This window comes from Cyprinus carpio, chromosome A22 (assembly GCF_018340385.1).
Source record: "Cyprinus carpio isolate SPL01 chromosome A22, ASM1834038v1, whole genome shotgun sequence".
Taxonomy (NCBI): Eukaryota; Metazoa; Chordata; class Actinopteri; order Cypriniformes; family Cyprinidae; genus Cyprinus; species Cyprinus carpio.
In genome coordinates, this window is record NC_056593.1 from 7,665,802 (window position 1) to 7,692,919 (window position 27,118).

The following is a 27,118-nucleotide window of genomic DNA, read 5'->3' on the forward strand; positions in this document are numbered from 1 at the left end:
TATTTTATTTTTATTTTTATTTTTTTTTATTTTTTTTACTTTTTATCCAGGGTCCATCTTTTCACTGACAGTAAAGGTCAGTATTTAAATGTTTACGAGCATGCAAGTAAAAGTTCAGTCAAAATTAAAATAGCATTTAATTTAAGTAAAATACTTCCTTGTCTTGAAACTCTCTACACATTTAGCACTCAGAGGTGTAGACCTAGGAGTTGTTATGTCAGACTGTAGAATTAAATCTGAATTCAGATCTTCAGGTAGTGTAAGAGAAGTTTGCTAATCCTGGTCCTTTTGCATGTTGGGCAACATGTTCTGCTCTCCAAGGGAAGCATTAGGTGACCCCGTGAGAACCATGCTCAACAAAACCTGAGCACCTCCGTTTCAAACCCAGGCTCCTAAATCTAGATGTTTATCATGCACTCGACCACACATGTTAACAATGTGACGGTGTTGGGCTACTCATATGTAACTAAATATCTGGCTAGTTTAATCTAATAAGTATGTGTTTATTTAAAAATACCTCAGAAAGCAACACAGTCCACGAGTGAACTGTTCGAATGATTCAGACAGAATCACAAACCGATTCAAGAGTAACTAATGGACTCAAAAGAGCGATTCTCCTTGGATCAGGCATCACTAGTTCTGATTCTTAACAACCAACATTTTCAAAGACTCGATCTGAGAGATACGCCAGTGCATTGCTGATACCAGATAGATTTAGTAAGTTAAATATCTATGGATTTGTCTATGTTCCAAGTCCTACAGTCAGGAATACAATATTTTGATTAGAAAAGATGACAGACATTTATGTAGTCAAGTCACCTTAATTTATATAGCACTTTATATAATACAGATTGTGTCAAAGCAGCTTCACAGTGTTAAACAGTAAAATAACGTAATTTGGAGCTCATAGATACCAAACATGTTATGGGTGAAGTTATATTAGTGATCTATCATAACACACTGACATATAGTGCAACTGCACCTCTGGCGACCCAAGTTCGAATCCCAACTTAAGGTAATTTGCCAATCCCGTTCCCAACTCTCCACCCCATTATATATATATAACCAGGCTCAGTTGGGGGGCCAGATCTCCTCTGGCCAGACCAAAGCAACATGGTGTGATTTAATTCCAGGTTGCATCACAAGTCAGATGTGGACTAGCATCACTCAGAACATCCCGTTCCTTCTGCTTGATGATTGACTACATCACATGGTGAAGGGGTCGAAGCCGGCCACAGGGTCTTAGCAGAGGACTCGTCTGGTTCTCGTGGTCATACAGTATGTAGTGTGAAAAGAACACCAATACGACCTCTTTAAAAGTAGTATAGCTTGTAGATGGCATAACTTTTAAATAATTTTTCATTTTAATCACCTTTTTGATTTTTCTATTCAATTTACTTCAGTTCAGAAAAGAAATCCCCCTATATGCAGTACGTTAAAGGCTTTAACTTAAAATGAATTGTTTAATGATTGTACTTTTTATATTTTGTAATTGTTACAGAGTGAACTTTCTTAAATTCTCCTTATTGTTTATTTAACTATTGCATGACTTTTAATAGTCGTTTTTGATGTTAGGCTTAAATTATGCTGAAACTATCCTATATAAAGAAATATGACAAAGATAAATCACATGAAACCTTTCCTTCTGAGTCTGTTTGCGACCATTTTATTGATATTTTATTATCTTAGTATATCTAGATCAGTGCTTCTCAACTAGGAAACTGGAGACCAAAAGTGGGTTTTAAGCAAACTTCCAAAAGGGTCCACAGAAAAACTTTAAAATATTAAAATTAATAAATTATCATTACTATATTTATACATAAAATCTAAATAATCTGAATTAAAATGCTATTATAATAATGTCAAGAAGTAAACTGAAATCACATTTCCTTTTATTACCCTTTGTGTCTGAAACTTCTGGAAGCAAAAACAAATCATAGTTAAATTCAGAGAGCCTGGGAACCTCTAATCTAGAATATTTTTGAATATATAAATATGGACCAAATGCAACCCAAAATTTGTGCATTATACCATGTCTTTGCATTCATATTTGTGATATTATTGGCCTACTGAATTTGTATTTACTATTTGAAATGATAATTAAGATTTAGTTTGGCACACTGTGTCAGCCATGAACTAATAAATAACACTTCAACTCACTATTGTGTAACAACTATTTTCTCAGTGAAATCTGGCCCTGGATATATTAAGGTCTTGTTCACCATTTACACTCTTTAGTGTTGCTGATTTGGTTCAGTAAGAAGAACTCAAACATGGATCAGCAGGAATACAAAATGCTTAGTGACAAAATGTTCACTTACAAAGGAACAGTCTTAACTTTGGCAAAAAGTCGTGATCTTACTCCTGAATATATTGACAGTTTAGCGGATTTTGAAACAAAGGATGATGATGTCTTTGTTGTTACCTTCCCCAAATCTGGTAAGTGTGATGTTAGGATGTATTTATGAAATGTATATTTACAATTACTTCTGTAGTCAAATTTTTTTAATGTACTTTGACTTTGCCACTTAAGTCAAACTAGCAGAACAGTGTGAATGACACTGACAGTAATGACAAAATGTTTAACATTATTCAATCAATCCCCTAGTATTTCATGCTAGACTCTATGTTACTCTCTCAGGTACGGTATGGACCCATCGGATCATGACGTTAATATATGCTGAAGATTTCCCGGACAAAGCCAATCAACCAATCCACGAGCAGATCCCCTGGTTAGAGTACAGAGCAAAGGAGAAAAATTACAACACACGTCCATCTCCAAGACTCTTCTGTTCTCATTTACTCCAGCCACTGATGCCCAAAATGCTGCAAAGAAAGGGAAAAGTGTGTACACATTCATCCATCGATTAATGAACTGTCAGTAGGTCATGAAAGTTTTTAACATGTTGTTCTTTGCTGTCAGGTCATCTATGTCATGAGAAACCCGAAAGATGTTATGGTGTCATATGTCCATTTTTCCAACAACATGAAAAACCTGATTTCATCTGAGAGCTTCAGTGAGATACTGGAAAAATTCTTTACAGGATTGAGTAAGAGCCAAAAACAATAGGACTATATATCCTTTTGTCTGTGTGTGTGTGTGTGTGTTATATTAAACACTTAATATTAATTTAAAAAAATGCATTAAATAATGTTTAAGAACAGTGTATATATAAAATAGGAAAATACATGAAATTATATGTGTAAATTGAAAATTATATATTTTTTTATATTTTGCATGATTTTTTATTTTTTCTTTGATCGGTTTTCTTTTTTACAAAACAGACACTGTTCTAAATTCTAAAAACTATTCATAAAAATATATAATAAACAAAGAATATATATAAAAATTCTTTCTCATACATTGTCACAAATAGTTTGCAGTGATGTGCACCAGGAAGAAGATTCGAACTTAAAACTTTATTTATTAATGTCTACAGATAAATCCAAACAAAGCCAGGTAAGCAAACCACATCCACAACATGGAAGACACCAGAAAAAATGAACTGAACTAAACTGGAAGGCGGGAACTAATCAGCAATTTAATGAGACAAATGGTGAACAGAATGATAATTACAGGGGACATACTGTAAGGCACACAGTTTCTGCCTATCTCATGTTAATCTTGAGTACCTATAGAGTAGTATTCAACCCCAACTCGATCCCAGGCTCCCTCATCTCCAGCATCAAGATCCACGAATAGAGACAGCCATACTCATCGCAGATGTGGCAGTTGTCTTGGCATCTTATCTGATGGTTCTGAACATTTATTTATGTTCCTCCATCAAGATCCAATCACATTGGGGCACATCTCCCTCCACACCAGCAGTTAGAGAGGGGCCTGCCATAAACTGGTCCTTGGAATGCAAGTTTGTCTGTTGTTCACTACCCAGGATACGCCATAGCCGACTCACTGTCTCGTTTTCCTTTGCAGAAATTCAGGCTCTTGGCTCCAGAATTGGACATTTATCCAACTTCAGTCCCAACTTTCAGCAAACATCTTAAATTAACCATGCTGATTAGAAGTTTTTCAGATGCCATCCAAGAAGCAATGCTCAATTGTCCTAGCCCCAAGCATGCTTTTCAGCATACTTAACCGATTGGAATTGTTTGAAAGCTTATCACACCTCCTATCAGCTTGCTTTTCCTTCAACCGACATTCTGTCCATCTGCAACTTCATCACCCATGCTCATTCCCTTCTAAAAATACGTACCTGCTCTATCCAAACCTACTTATCAGGAATTAACTTTTTGGTCCCTCACAACCAAAAACACACTTCTTTGAAGACAATCTTCTCGAGCAAGTCCTGTGCAGCGCTGCCGACGACTTACATAACCCGAATTAAGTACATTGATGGGCTGCTCTTGCTCTCGCTCTGTTTGCTGTGTGCACACGATCCTCGGGGAGTAGTGCCCATAAAAGTATTTCCGTACTTTATAAAAATACTTTTTAAAAATAATTTGAACCTGGAAAAAATTTATTTGGCACAAAAATACTCCAAAATATGTCCAACTCATTTTTTGAAACTTTGGCCATGTTTAGCATGAGAATCCAAATCTTCAACAGTGTAAATAACTCAGAATGCAGTCTAAACAAGATCAGCCAACAAACAAGTTAAAGAAAAAAACACTAATGTTGTGTCTGGTTTGTAGTGCTTGGTGGCTGTTGGTTTGACCACGTTAAAGGATGGATCACAAATAAAGACAAATACAACATCCTGATCCTTACTTATGAAGAAATGATCAAGGTGAGACTGGTTTGGCTTATGACCCTTTCAGCTTTCCATCAAACTTTCTTTGGAGTTACTGTTTTTCTCTTTGGATATACGGTATATGAATGAAATGTACAAATCTTTTATCAGGACCTCAGATTCCGTCCGTTGTTGAAATCTGTGAGTTTGTGGGGAAAGAATCTGTCAGACACAGCGAAATCGATAAAGTGGTGGAAACAGCCACGTTCAAGCACATGAAGAAATGACCCCTTGGCCAACTATGAATTCCTTCCTCAGATTATCACAGACCATCCACAAGGACTTTTTTTTGCGCAAAAGGCAGAACAAAAGTGAAATATTAAGATTAGTAATTAAGCACTTTCATATTTCTAAGCATTATTAGTTTTTCCCTGCATGCCTAAGTCAGGCCTGTGGACAATCTAATCATTGTTAATGCAAAGTCTCTTCTAGGAGTCACAGAAGACTTTTGAAATAGATCATTATTTAAAAGTTAATTATTAAATGTGATAAGTGTGACATATCAGCTGTCAGTGGGAAAATGTTATATTATGGTGATATCACCACCTGCTGTATTACAGGAACAGTTGGGGGACTGGAAGAAACTCTTTAAACCGTGGCTCAGAGTGAATGTTTCGAGCTCGCGTCTACCAGGGGGTAAAGATGAAGGGACGTACCTCTTAACATGGTCTGGGGACATCTCATAAATTGCAGGGATGGAAAACCTCAAAGCCGTAACATCCAATTTTACAAACTAATAAAGAAAAAACACTATCACAATAATAAAAAGAATGCATTATGAATGGATGTGTTGGCTACACGACCATATCAAAACTGATAACAGTCAGGCAGTGATGAATATATTACTGGCCTTCTGAGCTTTACTACACTTAAAAAATAAAAAATAAATTACATTTAAAAAATAATTAATACATTTTTAGGTTCACTTCTGTGGTCATGTGGTGTGAAAATGACTTTTGTCTGTTTTGAATCACTCATATACCTTATTTACAAACCTTTTCATTAAAATGAAATATGAAAACCAATTTTGAAATGAACTGTGACTTTTCACTTTTCAAAATAAAATTGCAATTGATTTAATCAAAAAGGGTTGTGAATCCTGTTTCATTAAGACAGTGTTGTTGTTGTTGTTGTTGTTGTTGTTGTTGTTGTTGTTGTTGTTGTTGTTTTTGTTTGTTTGTTTGTTTGTTTCATTGCTAAAACTGAAACTTTTTATCCAGGGGTCCAGCGTTGTTCTTTACAGTAAAGGTCGGTAGCCTATTTCAATGTTTATGAGCATGAAAGTAAAAATTTCACCCACAAATAAGCATTTAATAGTATTTTAGCAAGTTAAACACTTCCTTGTCTTGAACCTCTCTACAAATTTAGTAGAGGTGTAGACTTAGGATTTGTTAAACTGTAGAATGTTGTACAGTAACTGGATTTTATTAAAATTATAAATACTTTTATCATGATTTATTAACCATGATAAATACATTTATCAAGTACTAAACCCTCTTTAGGCACTTTACTTCCACTTTTAGAACATTTTCTTCATTTTACATGAAAATACTTCGACTGTGATATGTCATGGAAAGTGAGAAGAGCGAGCTCAGCAAAAGCAGACTCGAACCTACCCGTCAACTCGCGTCCACAAGCTAGTTCCCTCCGCGTCCAGCACTGTCACTATTTCCACATCATGTGACACTTTGGAGGGCGGAGCTACTTGTAATTAGACCCGGCGGATAATCCTTTTTCTAAGATAATTTTTATTACCACACCCCAACACTGGCGATCAATTTTACTTAAGTAAAATGCACTTAAATTTGATCCCCCCAGGAAACAAGACTTAATATCTTATATCAATTTCTTATCATTACTCTGAGAAGTTAGGCTACCTCTCTTTCAGAAACGGGCTTAACTTACCCTGCTTTCTCGGGTTTGAACAAACTACTCCCCTTCTGTGAACGTCTATGTACCAGAGTTTTCCCTCATTTCAGAAGTGTATATAATAATAGATGCTATTTCTACTGTGAGTATACTGGTGGATACTTTTTGCACGTGAGTATTGTTGTGATATTAACTGGATGCACTGATAACAGAGTGTAAATATTCTATTTATTAAAATTATAAATACTTTTATCATTACTAACCCCTCGTTAGGCACTTTACTCCACTTGTGAACATTTCTTCATTTTTATTGAAAATACATTCTAATGTTGATTGTGATGGGCCAAGTGAGAAGACCAAGCTCAGCAAAAAGCCAGACTCGAACCCCGGTTCAATCGCGTACAAGCTAGTTCCCCCCGCGTTCCCACAGTCAAATTAACATCATGCAACACGGTCTAAATGACTGAAATATCGTTAGTAAAATGTCATTTTTTTTCAAAGACTTGATCTGAGAGAATCGTTAGTAAAATGTCATTTTTTTTCAAAGACTTGATCTGAGAGAAGCGTCGCCGATACCAGATAGATTTACTAAAATAAACAACTAATAATCCTTCCCTACAACATTAAAAAAAACATTATTACTAAAAAAAAAGACGTTGGTGATGACAGGCATTTATGTAATCAAGTCAAATCATCTTAATTTATACAGGGTAGACTGAATACGTTTGAGACGTGTAGGCTACAGTTGAAACAACTTAAATAACTTACGTATTAAAGAACCACAAGCCGTGATTTTTGCTCCACACGTGTATGATTGTGGGAAATTTGAAATGTGTGTGTCTTTCCATTCCGAAGACCAAAACCAAAGCAACATGGTGTGATTTAATTCCAGGTTGCATCACAAGTCAGATGTGGACTAGCATCACTCAGAACATCCCGTTCCTTCTGCTTGATGATTGACTACATCACACATGGTGAAGGGGGTCGAAGCGACCACAGGGTCTGTGCAGAGGACTCGTCTGGTTCTCGTGGTCATACAGTATGTAGTGTGAAAAGAACACCAATGTGACCTCTATAAAAGTAGTTTAGTTTACGTATTTCACAACTTTAAAAAACCTTTTCACCATTCTAATCACATTCACTAAAATTAAAAAAAATTCACTTAAATTAAAAAAAAAAAAAAAAAAAAAACTCTATATGCGTACATTAAAGGCTTTAACTTAAAATTAATTGTTAAATAATTGTACTTTTTATATTTTGTAATTGTTATAGGGTGAACTTTCTTAAATTGTCCTTATTGCTTATTTAACTATTTCATTAACTTGTCGTTATTGATGTTAGGCTTAAATTAAGCTGAAACTATCCTATATAAAGAAATATGACAAAGATAAATCACATGAAACCTTTCCTTCTTAGTCTGTTTGTGACCGTTTTATTGATATTTTATTATCTTGTATATCTTGTGATCTATATCTAGATCAGTGCTTCTCAAGTTATGTTATGTCTTAGTTTTGTTTTGGAGTCATCAAGCACGCAGCATCAGCTTCGCCATCTTCATTTGGCTTTAGTTCGGTTAGGACCAGATTTCTTTGCAGTTGTTGGACGTTGCAAAACAAACAAAAAAAAAAAAAAACTGAATAGCATTTAGGCAGGCAAACAAGTAAGCCTAAGCAAGTAAATTATAGGCTATTCATAAGCATGGGCGCCAAAAACATACAATAAAATGTTCAATTGGAACGTGATAACCGTTCATAAATAGGCCGATTATATTGTGTATAATAATAACAAAACATTTATGAATACTTAAACGCTATTGCAGAGCCATGTAAAACACTTTCAACGACTCTGCTTTAGCCTATCGTTAGTTTCTTACTGATTGGGTTGTTTTTTTTTCATTCACTTCCTTATGCTTTAACTAGTTAATTGTATAATACTTGTATTTCATGTATTTTGTAATTGTTGTATCCTTTTTCTGATTTTTCTAAGGTCCTGCAGTTCCCCAAATGACCAGGTATGGATTCAGCAAGCACCAGTTCGGTCATAATCAATAGCATAGATAATATTAATTAATTAAATATATATATATATAATAATATAGATATATATATAGATATATATATATGATAATATATAATAGTATACTTATATGTATCATTAATTTTAAATAATAATTTCAGTGTCCAGATCAATGCTTTTTCCTCCTGTTGTGTTGTTGTTGTTTTCTTCAATCATAAACTGCAAGTGTTTGTTTATGATGGGATTAACCTGGGACAAACCCCTAGATGAGCGTACGTTTTTTCTTTTTTCTTTTTTAAACTGCCCTCATCGCTCATTATTAACGACTGCATGACGGTTACGCAGACTTAACATTGTTGTTATTTCAGTGTTAGGTTTTCATTTAGGCTAAAGTGGATACCGCGTGCATAAACAGCTAATGAAAATGACTACATAACTAAACGAACCTTTCCTTTCTGAGCCTGGTTTATGACCAGTATATTGCTGTCTTATTCTCTTAGTTTATATCGAGAACAGTTGGGACCGGGTTTCCAAAGGGGAAGCCGCTATGTGCAAAGTGGCCACAGATCAGATTTTAAACCACATCGCTGACATCAAAGAAACAGTATGGTGTAATGTATTTAAATCAAGTCTAAATAATCTGAATTCAAAATGTCAAGAATAATCAATATAATAATAAAATTTTCCCGATGTAATCTGAAAATCAAATGTTCTGTTTTCCTCCTTGTGTTGTTTTTATTTCAGAACATACAGTGTCCCTTTTGAAGATTGTGTGGTACAACCAGGGGCCGTGAAGTTACAAAAGGTTTGGAAATTCAAGGAGCTCGGATATTATTGAAGTATATAAAGATGGACCACATTGCAACTAATGCATTGTAGAATGTGCCTTACCATTACCTTTTTTTGCATTCATGTTTATGGGCCGTCCCTGAAACTTTAATACGGCATTTACTTGTTGAAATGATAACCTGAAGTTGACGTACCCAGTCCAAAGGTCGGCCATGGGAACTACACAAAAAGAAATAACACTTTCACTGACTATTGTTTACACCCGTTTTGGTTCTCAGTGAGTGAAATTGGCCCTGCGGTCAAATAAATTCACAAAGGTCTTCTCCGCTATTTACAATTTTTACTAGTCAACCATGGCTCAGCAGGAATACAAAACAGCTATAGCCCACAAGAATGTTCACATACAAAGGAACCAGGTCTTGAAGTTAGGAGACAATTATGATCTTACTCTGAATCTATTGACAGTTTGGTGGATTTTGCAACACAAGGCTGATGAATGTCTCTTTGTTGTACCCCTTCCCCAAATCTAGTTGGTAGTGAGATGTTAGGCTGTATTTAATGAGATCTTTCTTTTACCTCTGGTAGTCCGACTTTCAGCATACTTGTGACTTTGCCCCAGTTTAAGTTAACAGAACAGTGTGACTTTGCATTACCACATAAAGTGTTTAGAGTTATATACCCCAAAAAAAAAATCAATCAAGTCCAAAGATAAGATTTTATTCTGGACTGGCTACGGGTGGCTTGGGGCTCACTCGAGGTTCGTATGACCCAGTCACGGATCATGACGTTGATACGATATACCCTGGCGCTGACCATGTGATTTCCCGGACAAGTGCCAACCAAATCACATATTACCGAATGCCCTGGCTAGAGTATCGCGATAACGGAGAGATACAACAACACGTCCATCTCCAAGACCTCTTCTGTGCCCATTTACTCCAGCCGCTGATGCCCAAAATGCTGCAAAGAACGCAGGAAAAGTGTGGGTCTTGTCTAAAAGGGGGTCAGTTCAAACAATCGATGGCTTGATGTCTTGCACCAAGAGGTTTTTTATACATCTGTCTTGGCTGTCAGGTCATCTATGTCATGAGAAACCCTAAAGATGTCATGGTGTCATATTTCCATTTTTCCAACAACATGATAAGCCTGGATTCATCTGAGAACTTCGATGAGATGCTGGAAAAATTCTTCACAGGATGCAGTAAGAGTCAAAACCATTAAGCCTCTAGGCCTATAGAAAAAAAATTTTTGAATTGGCAGTCATGAAATACTGACAGTGTTATTGAAAGTGTTGACAGGTTGAGAGAACGACCTCTTGAGCGGTACCAGCACAAGTTAAGTCAGACAACAGCAAGGTGCCAAGGCAGTCGTTGGTGGGGGGTGAGCTGCGACTATCACTGAGCAAGATTGGCCTTTCAGAGTAGGAGATGGAGTTAAAATCAACTTACTGCCACCTAACTTTGCTAGATTCTAGAACATAAATTCTGTGGTGCGGTCCTGTCTTAACCTATCTGTTATTAAGCCCTTTAGAGTTTTTGTTTTAATGTATTCCACACCACTTCAGCTTGTGGTTCTAATTAAGTGGGGTCATGTTTCAGGAATTCTTTACTCCTTAGCAAAGGTATCTGAGGAACCTTCATGTACATCTCCCATGTAGTTTGGAGTTCTGGAAAAAATAGTTTAGTACAGGAGTCTAAATGGTTCCTGTAATTTAATTATTTTGGTTTAACACCCAATTCCTCACCTTAATTCTTATAGTCTTTTGCAGATATGCATGCGATTTAACTTTTTCTTCTCAGCCTGTTTTTGGTTGGCCATGCTGGCTTGCTTCTGGTTTGTAGTTGCTTGGTGGCTCGTTGGTTTTGACCACATTAAAGGGTATGGATCACAAATAAAGACAACTAAACATCCTGATACCTTACTTATGAAGACCAATGATCAAGGTGAGACTGGCTTTGGCTTAACGAGACCCTTTTCAGCTTTCCATCAAACTTTCTTTGGAGTAAATTGTATTTGCTCTTTGGATACACGGTATATGAATATCTGCTATGCAATGTACAAATTCTGTGTGATCAGGACCTCAGATCCGTCGTTGTGAAAATCTGTGAGGTTTGTGGGAAAGAATCTGTCAGACGCACACATCGAAGCGATAAAGTGGTGGAAAACAGCCCACGTTCAAGCACCGAATACAGACCCCTTGGCCAACTATGAAGTCCCCTTCCTCTGACTGACAAGACGTCCAAAAGGACCACTTTTTTGCGCAAAGGTCAACCAACAATTTTTCATATTTCTAAGCATTATTATCTTCCTCCTGCATGTCTTAATCATAGCCTGGTGCACAATATCTAATCATTGTTAGGATGCAACGTCTCTTCTAGGGCGTCACTGAAGCTTTTGAACTAGACTCATTATTTTAAAAGTTCATTATTAAATGTGATAAAGTTTGACATTCACTCTCACCGGCTGTGGGAAACGCCGGGAGGGCGTGGATATATTATGTTATCAACCTGCTGTGTTACAGGAACAGTTTGGGCCTGGAAGAACTCTTTTTTACCACGTTGGCTCAGAGTGAATGTTTTCGACCGCATCTACCAGGAAAGAATGAAGGATGTACTCTATAACATGGTCTGGGGACATCTCCGAATTGCCGGGATGAAAACTGAAGAAGCCGAGACCCCCATCCATTTTGTCAGAGTCAACAGTGCTAATAATGATAACAGCCCCTATTATATAATAAAAGGAAGGCATAATAGTTGACTGCATGTATTGGCTAACATGACCATATCACAACTGAAAACAGATATGCTAACTTGACGTGAGGTTAATTGCAGGGTTATTATTGTGAACATATGAGTTATGGTCTGTAATTTCAACCAATCAACTTTTTCGATTTGATCAATGTAATCCTTTTTTACATTTATGTTGTAAATGTTTAAACAAACAACTAAATGAAATCCTGGACGTTATATTTACACTTGGTTTGGTAACCCGTAACTCATCTCAAAACCTTAAAAGTTTATTCCCACCAAATATAAAATGTACCTCCCATCTCTATGTTTGTTTTGCATAGCTTTGAAATAGAGCAGTATTTTTTCCCTTAAAGGACTTCCTTTGGCACCAGTTCTCTGGATACTAAAATTGAATTAAGCCCTACCGATAATATTACCGTTAATTTTCCAAGATAACTGCTCAGTATTTCTTATTCGTCCGTCCTTGCCTGGATTATTATGACTGACTTTTCAAATGCGATCGTATTAACCTGCAATAAACAGAAACTATCCAAGTGTCCCCCACATTTATTTTTACGAATTATTCAATATCCTCGGACTTCTATTTTGAACAGGCGCTCTGTGACGCGCATGCGCTGTCTCAAACGTCCACGTGAGATTTGTGAAGCGCATTCCTCTCAAATATTCATCTTTCGCTAGTTTCTGTGACATAATATTGTTAACATTTATTGTTCTTTGCGTTAAGTGGCCCAACATTAAATCTTTAATATTGTTTGTAATATTGTTTTTGGCATGTTTGTCTGTTGTACCTGTTGTAAGCAGAGATGTCTGGATAAAAACACCACCACAGCAAGTACGAGCATTTTCAGAAAAATACTAACAAACACCCCCTGCAGCTTTTCTATATAGTTCTTAGTGTAGTTGAATGATAATATGACGGGTAGAAATCTGTCATTTGAAACTATAAATTTACATTGACACAACAACCGTATTCAGACCAGTTTTAATCGATTATTCAGCATTCATTTAATTGAGCATTAACAGTTACAATCTGTTTTATTTACATATTTCATTTGATATGTTCTCAAATTTCTTCCTTTTAATAACGTAACGATGTTTCATTTCTACACCTCTAAACAAGATAAATAAAAAAGGACAAAAACCAAAACATAATGCCTAAATCAGCAAAGAAACTGACTAAAATGGATCATCAGAGTTCAGATGATGAAGAGGACGTTTAGAGATGGAGAGAAACTTTGCTTTACTAAGTAAAAGGAGCACGATAGAAACTTCAGCAGAGGATGAAGAGGACTTGAGAGATGAAGATGCATCTGCAGAGGAAGATGAAGCACCTGAAGAGGATGAAGACAATGGCGTGGATGAATGAAGATGAGTCAGGGAGTGATGAAGATGAAGCAGATAGTAACCACTGAAATGAAGGAGTCGGCGATAATACATCACAAACACAAGGAAACCTTAAAAAAGGTAAGATCAAATATTTTATGTAACCCTGGCAATGGTTTTATCTTTTAAGTTATTATTAGGAATATATAATTGCTGACGCTGTTTAAAAAGAGCCATGTTACATTTACTTTAATGTCTTTTGTTTTTTGAACAGAATTATCAACCATGTCCTTTCAGGAAATCATGAGGCCTACAGAATAAAGTTGGTACAATAAAATAGCTTATTGTGACACAAAGCCTCAGGGAAAAAAACGAGCCTATGAAACGATTGAATAACCACAAGTACCTGTAGTGTTTAGTATTATTTATATTGATTAATTATTATAGGATTTATTCATAAATTACCAACTAAATAAATTTTTTACCATTAAATTAATGTAACTAGTAAGTTTTAGTAATTTTGTCATGTGCTAAATTAATTAAAATACTAATTTATATTAATTCAATCATGAGAACTTCTCTATTAATAATAGCTGGAGATTGATTCAATAATCCCAACAACTACCTCAAAAAGAAGAAAAAAAAATAAACCAACCAACGAAAAAAAAAACTAACAAAATCAGCACAAAAATCGCCATATATGGACCAATCTTGGATCATCTGTGGCACCTTGAGTTAATTATCTGTCTTAGTATGACATAATGCAGAAGGACATCTGCTGAAAAGTAAATCCTGCTGGACTGTGATGTTAATAGAGGTCTTGGTGTAATTTGAGGTGTATATTTTACCTACTTTTGCACATATATATGGATTAAGATGTGTTTTGTTAACAGGTTTGACATTTAAGATGTTTTTCTTATAGGGGTCATATGATGCGATTTCGGGTTTTTCTTTCTCTTTGGAGTGTTACAAGCCTCTTGGTGCATAAAGAAGATCTCGGTAAAGTTGCAAAGACTAAAGTCTCAAAACCAAAGAGATATTCTTTATAAAAATTTAGACTTGTCCACGCCCTCCCAAAATGCCTCATTTAAACACGCCCCCACATGTCTATGTCACGATGTGGGAAGATTTGCATAACGCCGCCCAAATGTTCAAGCAAAGAAAGAAGGCATAACCTTTGATTTTTGCTGTTGGCCGCTGGCACCCATGTCATGGCGACATTTTTTTTCGTTGTCAAAGCGAAAATACTTCATTTGGCCTTCCAAAAGAGGACACAACTAGAAATCAGTGGTAAGTTGTATTTACAACACTGTTCCAGAACAGTTCAACCCAAATATACTGATGTGTGCAGTGCATTTTATGGAGGACTGTTTCCTGATCCTGGGAGTAGACTACAATGCCATCTGTTCTGACCATAGACTGTATAAAAACATGGATGTAGTGTCCGTGACGTCACCTGTAGTTTTCTGAAGAGCATTTTTGAAGCTCAAAAATCTATGTGTTGTCGGAAAGGCAGGGTATAGAGAAGAAACAATAATGTACATTATGTGGAAGATAATGTGTTTTTTTTTTTTTAACACCATATGACCCCTAAACACATATCATTACACCAAATACACAAAATAATGTTCTTTTCAGCAACATCATATGACCCCTTTAAATATTCATTGTGTTTTGTTGTTTAATTATGTTTGAACATTTTCTTAAAATAAAATCCACAAATTTATTCTCTGACATTATCTTATTTTACCACTAGATGGAGCTACTAATTCTTTAAATAAAAATTCTCTGCATAAATCCCATTTTTTTTGGTCTCAAACCACAGTTCCAAACCAGCGAAATTAAATACTGCAGACAAATCAACTATCTGAACTGTCACCATATGACGTTAATCCAATTTTTTTGACCTCAAGGGCACTAGACATAAACCGTTTCATACAGACATCCGTCAACAGGATGAGTCAGCTCGCATTCGTATCTGCCCTCTCAAAATCCAAAAATATTTCCCTTTCGTCTAGATCATGACCCATTTAAACATGGCCTGTTTAGGCCGAGGTTGTTTGTGGTGAATCCACAGGGTTTCGAAGACTTGCAAATATTAAAAAACACAAAGAAAAAAACACACACAACAAAAAACAATCTTCAAAAACCACAATTTTCAACAGCGTCATAGTTTAAATTTTTCTTCTGAATTAACCCACTTTGTACCAAGGGTTTCCTTAACCTTGCAATCCTGGAACAAACACCCCTTGGCTCAAGACGCACAAAGGTAAAGACCTCAGTTAATCATTTAATTTGCATCCTTGAATAATGGATGGGACTATCATGGCTATATATCTTCCTAACCTGCTGGTCCATGTGCAACTAGAGTCCATCATGTCCCTTAAGGGGGTGGATTTAATGCAGTCTGCAAATTTAAAGAAGGGATTGATTTTAAAGCAGGACTCTACAGCTAAGACTTTCGTGTTTGAAACCATCCTCGCTTGAATACAGAACGGTGGATTAGTGGCCTTCCTTAACCTTTGGTTTCATGTCGGAGTCATTCCCCTCTGCAGTTAATTCCTTTCTTTGAGTCACCGGAGGCTTTTAGAAATCTTGGTCTCAGGAATCTAAAGTACACAATCCCTTCCCCTACATCCTAAATCTGTCTTGTTAAAAGATGCGGTCGTATTTCCGGGTATTAATAACAAAAGAATCTGACGCTTCGGCTAAACAGAAGATTGTAGCATTTGTCATACGCTCTATGGCCACTGGGCCACCCAAAGGAGTTATTGCTGGAACACAAGCAGGGATCAGGGAATGCTAAACTGAGAACCATCATTCTTAATCCACGGGTTATTGCTAAGCCTTCGTGCGCAGGAAAGTAACCCAAGGCAACCCGAGACTCTTTTCAGACAGTTGCAATACGCACAGAGCACAGATTTGCATTTTATTACCAACTTGTCACTCTGTTGACATCTTCATATTTATGGATACTAGAGTGGAATGAGTGGAGTGGGATTGGGAAACGAAACAGACCATGCCAAAGGGCATCACAACAAAGAATGCATTGATACATGATTTTTAGGACATGCTTCTTTTAATTTTTGATCAACCTTTGTTGGTCCTAAACCTATTTAAGTCCTCAACCTTGAATTATGGATTGATAAGAATGGCGTACATTCACCTAAACCTAATCTTTTCCCCTATCACTAATTACAGTGTCTAATTGGATGATAGTAACATTGTCACAGGACCAACACGTGATCCAAAAACCATGGTCAATTTTCAGTGTTCAAATCAATCTTTGGAAGTGTCTACTTAAGATTTAAGAGTGATTTTGGTTGAAAAAATTGCCTCACTGGACAATTTAATATTTAATATTAATGCTACAATGTAATGAAGTGCAAATGATTCATTTAAGGTGTGTAGACCAAACAAACATCCTCTTTTTCCAGGACATATCCTGTCTGGGATTTCTAAATGTCTGCCTAACATGTCTGGGTTTTGGCTTTGTTTTCCTATTGTTTTCAGATTTGCTAAAGATAATGGCTGAAAAGTCGCTTGACCAATAGTGTGCAGACATTGTACATAATTGACCAATCATGGTGTGAGAGAAGGTGGGATCTTTAGAGAACAGCCAAAGCACTGCAAATATGCGTGTTTATATACATAATGTATGAGGACTATAGAGAGCATGTCAATAGGAAAACAAAGCCAAAACCCGGACGTTTTAAGCAATTTACAAATCACTGCCAGTTTTGTTAAACACAGTTAAATGCACATGAACGTCACCACAAAGTCATACAAAATGTTAAGAGTTGGGGTGTCACTGAGAAAACATGGAGGACTATATGGATGAAACACATGTATTGATATTAAAAATGATGACATGATTTTTTTTTTTTTTTTATTTACGATAAAACATAGGAAAATGTAGGATCATGGGAAATGCAGTTTGGTCATAAGCATTTTCATACAAGCTTTGGTTTTTTTCACCAATGGTACATAAAACATCTAAATTGCCCAGTCTAATTTCTCAACTTCTAATGGTCAATACCAATTTATTTCCACCACAAGTGTTTAATCAATGACTTAAACTATAAAGGCCAAAGTTTCCCACTGATAAATACAACCTAAAGTGGCATTTTTTGCACGCTTAACTCGCAAGTATAGGATCATTCTGACGGACTTCAAACTAATTCATCAAGAAGACAAAATTTTTTTAACACCTTAACAATCAAAAGAGAGTGTCTTCACATTTTTTTTCAGTAAGATTTCGTAAGATAGAGTGGTTTGCCTTGCCAAAAAGCCAACAATCCATTTCAGGGGTGGCCTATGGGAAATCTACTGCTAAATGAGGAGGGAGCTATGTGCCTTACAGACGCTGACTCCACGACACCTCCACCTCGTCCCCTGACACATTATGACAGTCCTGTCCATAATGACATTAGCCAACTGAGTGCTGAGAACCACACTGCCGCCTGGATTGAATTACCGCACCCCTCAGTTTCTCTCGGCCGTCAGATTATCCATCTGATGACCGTCGGAGGGAAAGTGGATTTTCAAGATGCTGCCCAAGTCTCACATGTGTGCTCTCCAAGGCTAAAGATTTGTTTATGACCATGGATATTTGGATTTTACAAATGAGGTGGTGAAAGGGAATTAAGGACACATTTAGGGATGCAACATGGTGCAGATGGGATTAATGTTGTGTCAGGTTAACGTTTACTGCATTGGTAATCAGGGATTTGAGCTGGACGTGTGGCAAAAGGACATTGCGAAAGCAGGCGAATTTTTATCACTGTTCCAAGCAAAGCCTTTTATTTTAACTTGAATATAAAATGGTTGTTTTTCTGGCTGAAACACTTGAAGGTTAAATCACATTTGGTTTAATCAGCCCAGTGCCATTTGCAGCGGACTTACAAAGGTCTGTATTTGCATAGCACCTAAACTTAGAGTGTGAAACACAAGACAAAAGAAAATAAATATTTAGGCTTTGCATTCAATATGGGCACAGAAAGCACATAAATATAAATACATCAAATCTTTTCTTATTCAGGCCTATTGTAGATTCATGAAACAGACTTTCTTGACATTTCTCCTTGGAGTTTAGATTCCCAAAAGGGGCAAAGAACAACTAAACAAATAATTTATTTAAAGGTGAAGGTCTTTGTAATTTCTGCATCAATAGCAGCATATAAGAGACTTGCCAAAACTAGATTTGTAGGTTGTGCTTGTCCAGGAAAATCTTGCGGCTCTCAGAATGTAGTGTATGGCTGCAATGTGGTTGCAAGGACATTTTGTACAGGTTATTGGCTCTTTGGGTTGCTAGGGTACTTTGGGTGGTTTCTAGGTGGTTTGCTATGGTTCTTTGGGCTGTTTCTAGGTGATTTCTAGATTGTTATGGGTTGTTGCTAGGGGGTTGCTGAGGTATTTTGTATAGTTTCTAGAAAGTTCTGGATGTTTGCTAGGTTACTTTGGGTGGTGTCCAGGTGTTTTTTAGTATGTTTTGGGATTCTAAGTCGTTACCAATGTATTTTTGGTGGTTTCTAGGATGTTGCTATGTTTTGAGTTTGCTATGAGCGGCTGCTTGCAGGCAGACCCTGATTTATTTATTTATTTATTTATTTATTTATTGTGCATATAGCACTCAAATCTGTTTATTTGATTGCAGTCAAAAACATGAAATTACATTGAAATAAATAAAATACTTAGAAAACTATACAAAAATCGGATTTTTTTCTGCAACACAAAAAAGTGAAGTACTAGGTTAAGTTATTGTTATAATTTACATACATTAAACAACAACAGCGTTTTGCCAGTGTTTAAACAGTGTAGGTATTCAAACTAAAATATGACTTATACAGTAGTTGTCTCTGCACAAACAAAAAATAAAGATTAACTTTAAAAATGTATTTTATTACCAAACTGTTTTATAACATTGTCAGGATATTACAATGAAGAAAGAAATTTGATTAACACAATCAAAGGTGTGAAACTGAATTTTATAGTTACAGTGTTTAAACAAAGACATGTTGCCTTGGTGTTCTTTAGCATTTTAATTTCCTGCATCAATCAAACCACAGGGAAAATCATAGCAGCGTCAGCATATTTTGTGAATATTGAGATACAGTGTGTAATTACATTTGACATAGATCCGTGATTCATTTTCTTTTCTGTCTGCACTCTTACCATTCAAAGTGTCTGATTTAATTCTACTTTTATTTAGAATAAAAGATAGCTCTTCTACTACTTCAAACAGACGTATTTACCTTGGTCATCTGGAAAAATACAAAAATAAAAAAAAAACTCACACTTTTTTCAAAATCTGCACATTAAAAAAAAGCTTCACTACCAACCAACTATATCAACCATCTATCTAACCGTTAAACATCAGATTTTGTAAGAAACATGTAAACTCATGAGCTGCATATAACGCTTGGTTAAAACAAACTTAGCTGTCCCACATTGCCTCAGGCAGCAACTTGTCAGGGTTTAATATGACAGATATGTATACAAAACATCTTAAGCAGAAAGACAAAGGAGTTTGAAAGACTCCTCAAGAGAAGTACTTCTGGCAATGTAAACAAGTCTGTGACAGATTTCTTCACAGCGGCTCTGGCTTCTCAAATCTTCTCTTAGGCACAAATGGAGTGATTGATTCATCTTTCACTCAATGGTCGCTGAACAAATCAGTTTTTCACTGAAACTATCACTCTTATTGAATTTTTATGTAGACTTTTTATACCTAGTGGAAAGTAATTATTTCTTTGGATTTTGAATATACTTTTTTTTAGTGTTTAACATTCAAAGGGAGACTGCTTTGTGTCTTGACACTGATATATTCATTTCATACCCCGCATAAACAAAACATGCCCCATATGGAGTTGTTAACAATGGGATGAATGTGTATAGAATATTAAGATGCTTATTATATTCAAAATGGATTTTAAAAATGAACGAACAAAGCCAAAGACTGATTAACTGAACATATGCCTTCAAGTGTCTTCATTACAGTTTAGTCTAATAATAACTGATAACAGTGCTATAAATTGCCTTTCAACTCAGAAACAATGCAATCACTGACAACGGTGATAATATAGCAAAAAAACAATGGTGAATGGTATTATGACATCCTTAAATTAACCTGCAATTCATCTTAATTGAAGTCAGACATATGTGGCACCCAAAAATACATCATATTACAGATTTAAAATGGGTTACAAATGTGGTTTAATGTTAATTTTTAAACTGTCATTGCTTTTACAACCTGCATAGTGATAGTATACTAGACAAAAACTTGTCCGTTATCACACCATCTCCCATGTTCATAGAGATACAGAAGCAGTCTTTAATATGAAAATGCCCTCATAAAGCATGATTCATTGTTGACTCTCCTCAAAGTCTTTTCGAGTTTCTTTTCTGAGCTTCAGAACAGCAGCAGTATCACCTGAGGCTCATGTTGCCATAGGAACTCCCTCAGGTGAGAGGCAGCAATGACAACTGCATCTCAGTGTTGCGACGGTGATGTTTCTTTTTGTTTAAACTTCTACGAGAAGTACCTTTGGTTAATAAGCTCAGTTTAAGAGACCAACCATTTTATGTAATACTTTAAATTATCTGATGGTTTCTGATCACTTTACCTATATTTATATGTAAAAAGAGATGTTTATTTTCTAGCTATACATTATTTCAGAGATCAGATGTGGGGATAGGAATAAAATTTTACCACGTTGCCTGTGTAACATAATTATGTGTTCAAACAGTTTTGGCTCACTGCAAAATTGTAAATAAAAGAAAATAAGATCTTGATCTTTATTCAAATAGCAAAAAAACGTGTCATGTCAAGCGGCGATGCAACAAGATTGCAGTGACAAGAGATTTGTTCAAACATACACAAAAAATGGGACATGATGCAGCACAAACCAATCACAGCACACCTCAGAAAACTTCTTAGCCAATCACAACACTTTTCTCTGTGCAAGCTCTCGCACCAAACCACTGGTAATGCGCTAAATCTGAAGAACGTAAAATGAAAAACACATCACTGTATTTTCATGACTTCTGTGATGGTTCTCCAAACGGTAGGCTTTTTATGATTTTCATTAAGTACTGGGAGGACTGATGGATTTAAGATTCGATTATTTCACGAACTCCTTGTCCACATATGATGCATATTCTACACCCCCCACTTTTAATAAAAGGTAAATTCGTCCCCTGCACTTTTTTCGGGAAGTGTTTTCACGTAGAGGTTTTCAATGGTGAGTGTGAATAAATCTAGATTTTAATTCAAAGAGAAAAGAAGAGTCTATGCATGACCTGATGTTTTATTCGTATACAAAATGAGTGCTGAACACTCTCATGCAGTGTATGTTTCATTTATACTGGAATCCGGAGGGCGCTCTCTTGAAGAAAGTCCAAAACGGACTCATAGAAGTAATAACTTGACGTGCCAAGAAATACCTAAGATGGACAAAGCCATCCAGCAATTGTTGTAGCTGAGCCAAATAAACAGCAGAGACGTTTTGACTGATGAAACGTGAAAACAACTGAGGAATCAATTGATTCATTGAACCGAGATAGGGTGTAATGTATTAAAGGGTTAGTTCACCCAAAAATGAAAATTAGGCTCCGTTTTACTCACCCCCGAGGCATCCTAGGTGTATATGTCTTTCGTCTTGCAGACAAATCCAGTCAGAGTTATATTAAAAATTGTCTTGGATCTTTCAAGCTCTATCGTTGCAGTCAGTGGGTGTTGCATTGCTTCAGTCCAAAAGATGTGAAAAAAAGCACCTTTCCACCTTTCTCACCGGCTCCGGGGGGTGAACAAAGGCCTCCTCTAGTGAATCGGATGTATTTTTTGTAAGAAAAATATCCATATTCAAAACTTAATAATCACTTGAATCTAGCTTGTGCTCACTGTTGCAAACGGAAGCAGTTCCGGGGGAATTATGTATGAGGTCAGCTTTGCGCATGCGCCGCTCAGAAGTGATGAACGCAGAAACACAGCAGAGAGATCAAAACTAGTGTTGTCAAAAGACCCGGTACTTCGGTACCAAGTCGGTACTAAAAAAATGAAAACATTACGGTACCAGGTTTTTTTAAGTACTGGTGGTACCGAGTGCCCGGTCAACCCGGTTCTTGATTCGCTATCCGAAAGTTGCGCAGATGCGCTCTCTTCAGAAAAGCACTGAGACATGACTACTGATGTGAACACAGGAAATCTCCCAAAATCTCTTGAGACTTGAGAATAAACATGGCGGATGATAGGCAGGAAGGAATTGCGATGACTGCGTTTGTTATGCTTCCGTCTTCTGTCAGCTTGCTTTCTGATTGGATATTGTTTCGTTTCATGTGATAATCTCCAGATCGTAAGCGTGTTTGTCCTCGGCGCCTCTGACGTTCTTCCAAGCAGATTCAGTCACTCTTAACACACCTCACACCACAGGAAAATCTGATAAGATAATCTTTAGAACCACCAAGATAATCGGGGCATTACCTAGGATTGTCAAAAGGGGAGAAATCGGCCCAAAATCAGCCAGATTATCTTGTGTACCCAGCATTATTTGTTCAAAAGAGTCAATTTACAAAAATTATTCTGACTTACTCTCACTATGAATTATAAACTATTGACTCCTTAAATCTAACATTATCAACACCACAAAGTAACAGTAGAGTTATGCATGCACAGAAATGCAAATATACACATTCTAGGGTGAATTATTCAAATGAAAATATATAGAATTGTTCAAAATTTACTTTGAAATATTGAAAATGTTTATTTCAGTTATGTACTAGGCTGTTCACCCACTTGGGTGCGTTTATTTAACCACATTATGCCTGAGGAAGTAAACAAACTCAGCTAAGAAGAGCTAATAAGAAACTTTAAGAGAGTAAAGGTGTTACTGAATTACCAAATTATTGTAAGAAATTAAGCAGAGTAACAGATTGACGGCATTCTTGGGTAAACAAGTTCAGTGTCTGGATGATGCATTTTGTTTTGGTCTTGTGTGGCGGTCTGGGCACTGGGGTGGCACAACGGCCAACTGAATTCATTGTAAGACTAATTGAAGTGGAAACAAGAGGATTGAGACCCCCTGTAGGTTCTGTGGCGGGAACAAAACTACACAATTGTATAATTCAAGAATCCAAATGCGGTGTCGAAAAATAATGATGTGTCCAATTAAATGCCCCTGAAGCTGTTCCAGTATATGACTGCAGCCGCAATGTGTTGAAATGCCATGTTCTTCCAAATGCAGCTTAATTGCCACCCACTGGTTCTGTCAACAGGTGCCAATGGCTCTGAATCATAGTGGGGGAAGTGTGTTAAAGCTTTTCTGTGTTTCCATCGCGGATTATGGGTGAATTTTCATCAGCCATGTACACAGACGAGTTTCAAACAATTTTCAAATCGGGAATTATTCGAATTATGAAATGGGTTTATATATGAAAAGTGGTTTAAGGGGAGGGGCTAAAACATAGGAGGGCTTGGTGACGTCATTGAAAGGTAAAGTCATTTCAGAGCATTTGTGTTTGTATCTATAGCTATTTATAACTTCACTCAAATCCTGAACTCCACAGCCTTGAGACTTTTATTATCCACACAGAATCACACTAATGTGTGCATATCCAGAATACCCAAAGCCCTCTATTTCTGATTTGACTTTCATGGCTCCCTCCGGATGCATTTATCAGCTGTGGGTTAGTAGTTAGCTTCGCTAGAGCATTGCCGGCCCCATGGCCTTACAGTCCAATTTTTTTTTTTTTTTTTTTCATTTTTACCCACATTAGGACTGACTGACATATAATCCCTTAGTGCAGCAGTGGCCTCCATTTTCTTGGCAAATAGCAGCGAGTTTAATACCACCCTCTGTCCAAAATAACAACTCACACAATTTTGCTTCTGTAATTGGGCTATTATCGTCGTGGCGTGAGGGCTGTGTTCTCAAGCAGACCCACCGAGTCGTTACTTAAGAGGTTTTTCAATGGTCAGCTATCAACTGGTTATATAACAAATTGTCCAGGATTAGTCTGCTATTTATATACAATGGTAACATTTAGATTTAGACCTAACTGGTGAAGTGATTTTGTTGTCACTGTTTTAGCTTAGTGGTTCTCAGCCTCAGCAAACTTTCAAATGGGGCCTCAAGATAACTTCTAATGATTCAAGATCAGACAAAACAGTAATTAAAATAAGCTAAAACAACAGAAAATTTCCTGACCCAGTGGTGTCCCCCATAGTTATCTCTAAAATGTACCACATTGGTTCTGATGTGATACACATAAGAACCAATCAGATTTGTGTGCAGTTTACTCAAATATTCTAAATTCTCTCTACAATCAAAACAAAGATTAAAAAAAAAGAGAGAGAGAACTACAGTATACTGTCTCATTTTTTTAAGTGTTTTTCATTTTAGAGAGAACGTATCTGTCTTCTTTTTAATAAAAAATGTGATTTAAAAAATCTAATTCTGTTATTCTAGTTCATTTTACCCTTGCATACAAGTTTAGTAAACAAGTCATTTAAGTTGGCAATGTGCAGTATGCTGAAAATAAAAACAGTGTGTTGTGTGAGATTCAAAACAGATTTCATGATACAAAGCTATCATATGGCTTTAGAAGACTTGAAATATAGCGCATAAGTCATTTGACCTACTTTTATGGTGCTTTTCTGTGATTTTGCAGCTTGAAAGACCTAGTCTCATTCATTCATGTGAACAAGGGGAAGTGAAAGATGTCTTCTTTTTTTTAAGCAGCTACATCAAATGTGTATTCATCAAGTGTGAGGATTTCTGTATTAAGATACAGACCACCTTACAAATTAGCTGGCAAGAAATAAACACCCATAAATTACTGACTGAAAGGTAAAAAATGTGTGATTATATGTTTGTTTCGATCTGGCACAGAAGCAGCTACGTTGTCACTAAAGCAAAAAGAAGCTGTCAGGTGTATTTACTGAGATCTAATTTTTTTTTTGAGACATGTCTCTGTGCTATATTTGTCGACTGAATCTAACAGTAGCTATAGCAACACGCTAAAAATTGAAGCTCTGGGTATACGTTGTCATAAAACATTTCTTTTAATTCACCCAAGGCACACAGTGTTTTACTTATTGTTATTGAAATACTCAGTATGGCTGAGCTTTGATTTTTGGATTTAAATAGAAAGCCCTTAGAGATTGGGAGTGCGTAAACAGTGGCAAATCATTTAAGAAAGGAAACGGAAACTTTTCTAAATTTGCATTTGATTATGACAACTTTTGTAGAAAAAAAAGACAAGCTGCTTTTTATCGTCATTTTGAACTGACAAGATAAGAATTCAGAGCCCTAATAACGTAATTGGGATTTTTGCTCCACTTTGGGGATGTCTGTGCTTTTAGCAAAATGTTGTAACTTTGCTCAAAAAGAACAAAGAATGATGGAGTGAATACTAGATTTTCTCGAGAAATTGTTTTGGCACTGCACTAGAGTGGTTGCTAGGGTGCTGTTATAGAGTTGCTAGGGCGTTCTGAGATTGTAAACCATTTTTAGGGTGTACTAGGTGGTTGCTGCAGTGTTGCTATATAGGAGTCCTTAATTTCTAAACCATTGCAGAGGGTTTTGGGTGGTCACTAGGTGCATTGCTTGGTGGCATTGCATCAGTAAGAAAGAAAAAAAAACTATATCAGATAACGACAAAAACCATGTTTTAATAACAAAATATCATTCATTTGGTTTCATAAAACATCAAAACAAATAATATATGAAGCATAATTCCATCAAATATAAAACATTCACTTTGTCATGAGTTAAGGGGAAATGAATTGTATGACTTGTTCAAAAACACAACTTTTCACCATATTTATTAAAGACTACAAAAATATGATTAAATACTGCAAAAAAACATTATGATTTACCACATTTATAACACCCACCAGAAGAAACGAAAGTAGATGATATATTCGCAGCTGTCTGTGATCCGACAATCATAGGGTCACTGAGAGTTATTTCAAGTGTGATTTGCTTGGCATTCCACTTGCTAATTAATGATGTTTATAAACGACTACATTCCAGAATTAAAGACTTTTTCTGGAACTGAATGGACCCCAGATCCACAGCTGCCTTGTGTCTTCATTTCACAAATATTTGTCATCTCATCAACAACTTTAATCACATTTTTTTCACTAAAACTGAGTGTACACTCTATGAATTTTGCCACCTTTTCTGTCAGAGACTTAGTCTTTTTTCATTTTCAAGGCAAAATTTGTGATTAGCGCTGAAAGTGAGAATAAAAAATAGACTGCCCTGAAAAAAAAAAAAAAAAAAAAAAAAAATTATTCCGGTTTTTTTTTCTTAAACCTTGTTTTATTAATTGAATGTATTTGCCATTAACCCATTTGCAGATCTTTTCCTCTTTAAATAGGGTGGCCATATGTGCCGTTCATACAGGACATGTCCTGGCCAGGATTTTCATATTGCCTAAAACATCCAAAGTAGTTTGACCAATAATATGCAGGTATTGTATATAATCGACCAATCGTGGTGCGTGAGAGGCTGAGAGCTACAGAGAACGATCAAAGCGATGCAAATGCACGCATGTGTTTGTTCTTTCATTCGACTTGAAGCGTCACTGCGCACCGATCATTAAACGACACCAAAG

General features: G+C 36.3%; 3 protein-coding genes across 4 annotated transcripts in view; 1 reads left to right on the top strand and 2 right to left on the bottom strand.

Moving 5' to 3' along the window:
* LOC109047541 (protein phosphatase 1 regulatory subunit 29-like) overlaps window positions 1-27,118 on the bottom strand; it is a 905,211-nt gene that overhangs the window by 155,126 nt on the left and 722,967 nt on the right. The gene's annotated exons all lie outside the window — the stretch shown is intronic.
* Window positions 1-27,118, bottom strand: part of LOC109046565 (beta-1,3-N-acetylglucosaminyltransferase manic fringe) — a 788,629-nt gene that overhangs the window by 25,364 nt on the left and 736,147 nt on the right. The window lies entirely within an intron of this gene.
* LOC109047537 (amine sulfotransferase-like) lies at window positions 2,091-11,636 on the top strand. The gene is made up of 5 exons (XM_042712308.1): window positions 2,091-2,439; window positions 2,642-2,844; window positions 2,924-3,050; window positions 4,654-4,748; window positions 11,502-11,636. Exons 1-5 carry the CDS (start codon window positions 2,274-2,276, stop codon window positions 11,634-11,636), a joined length of 726 nt encoding a protein of 241 aa, XP_042568242.1. The 5' UTR covers window positions 2,091-2,273.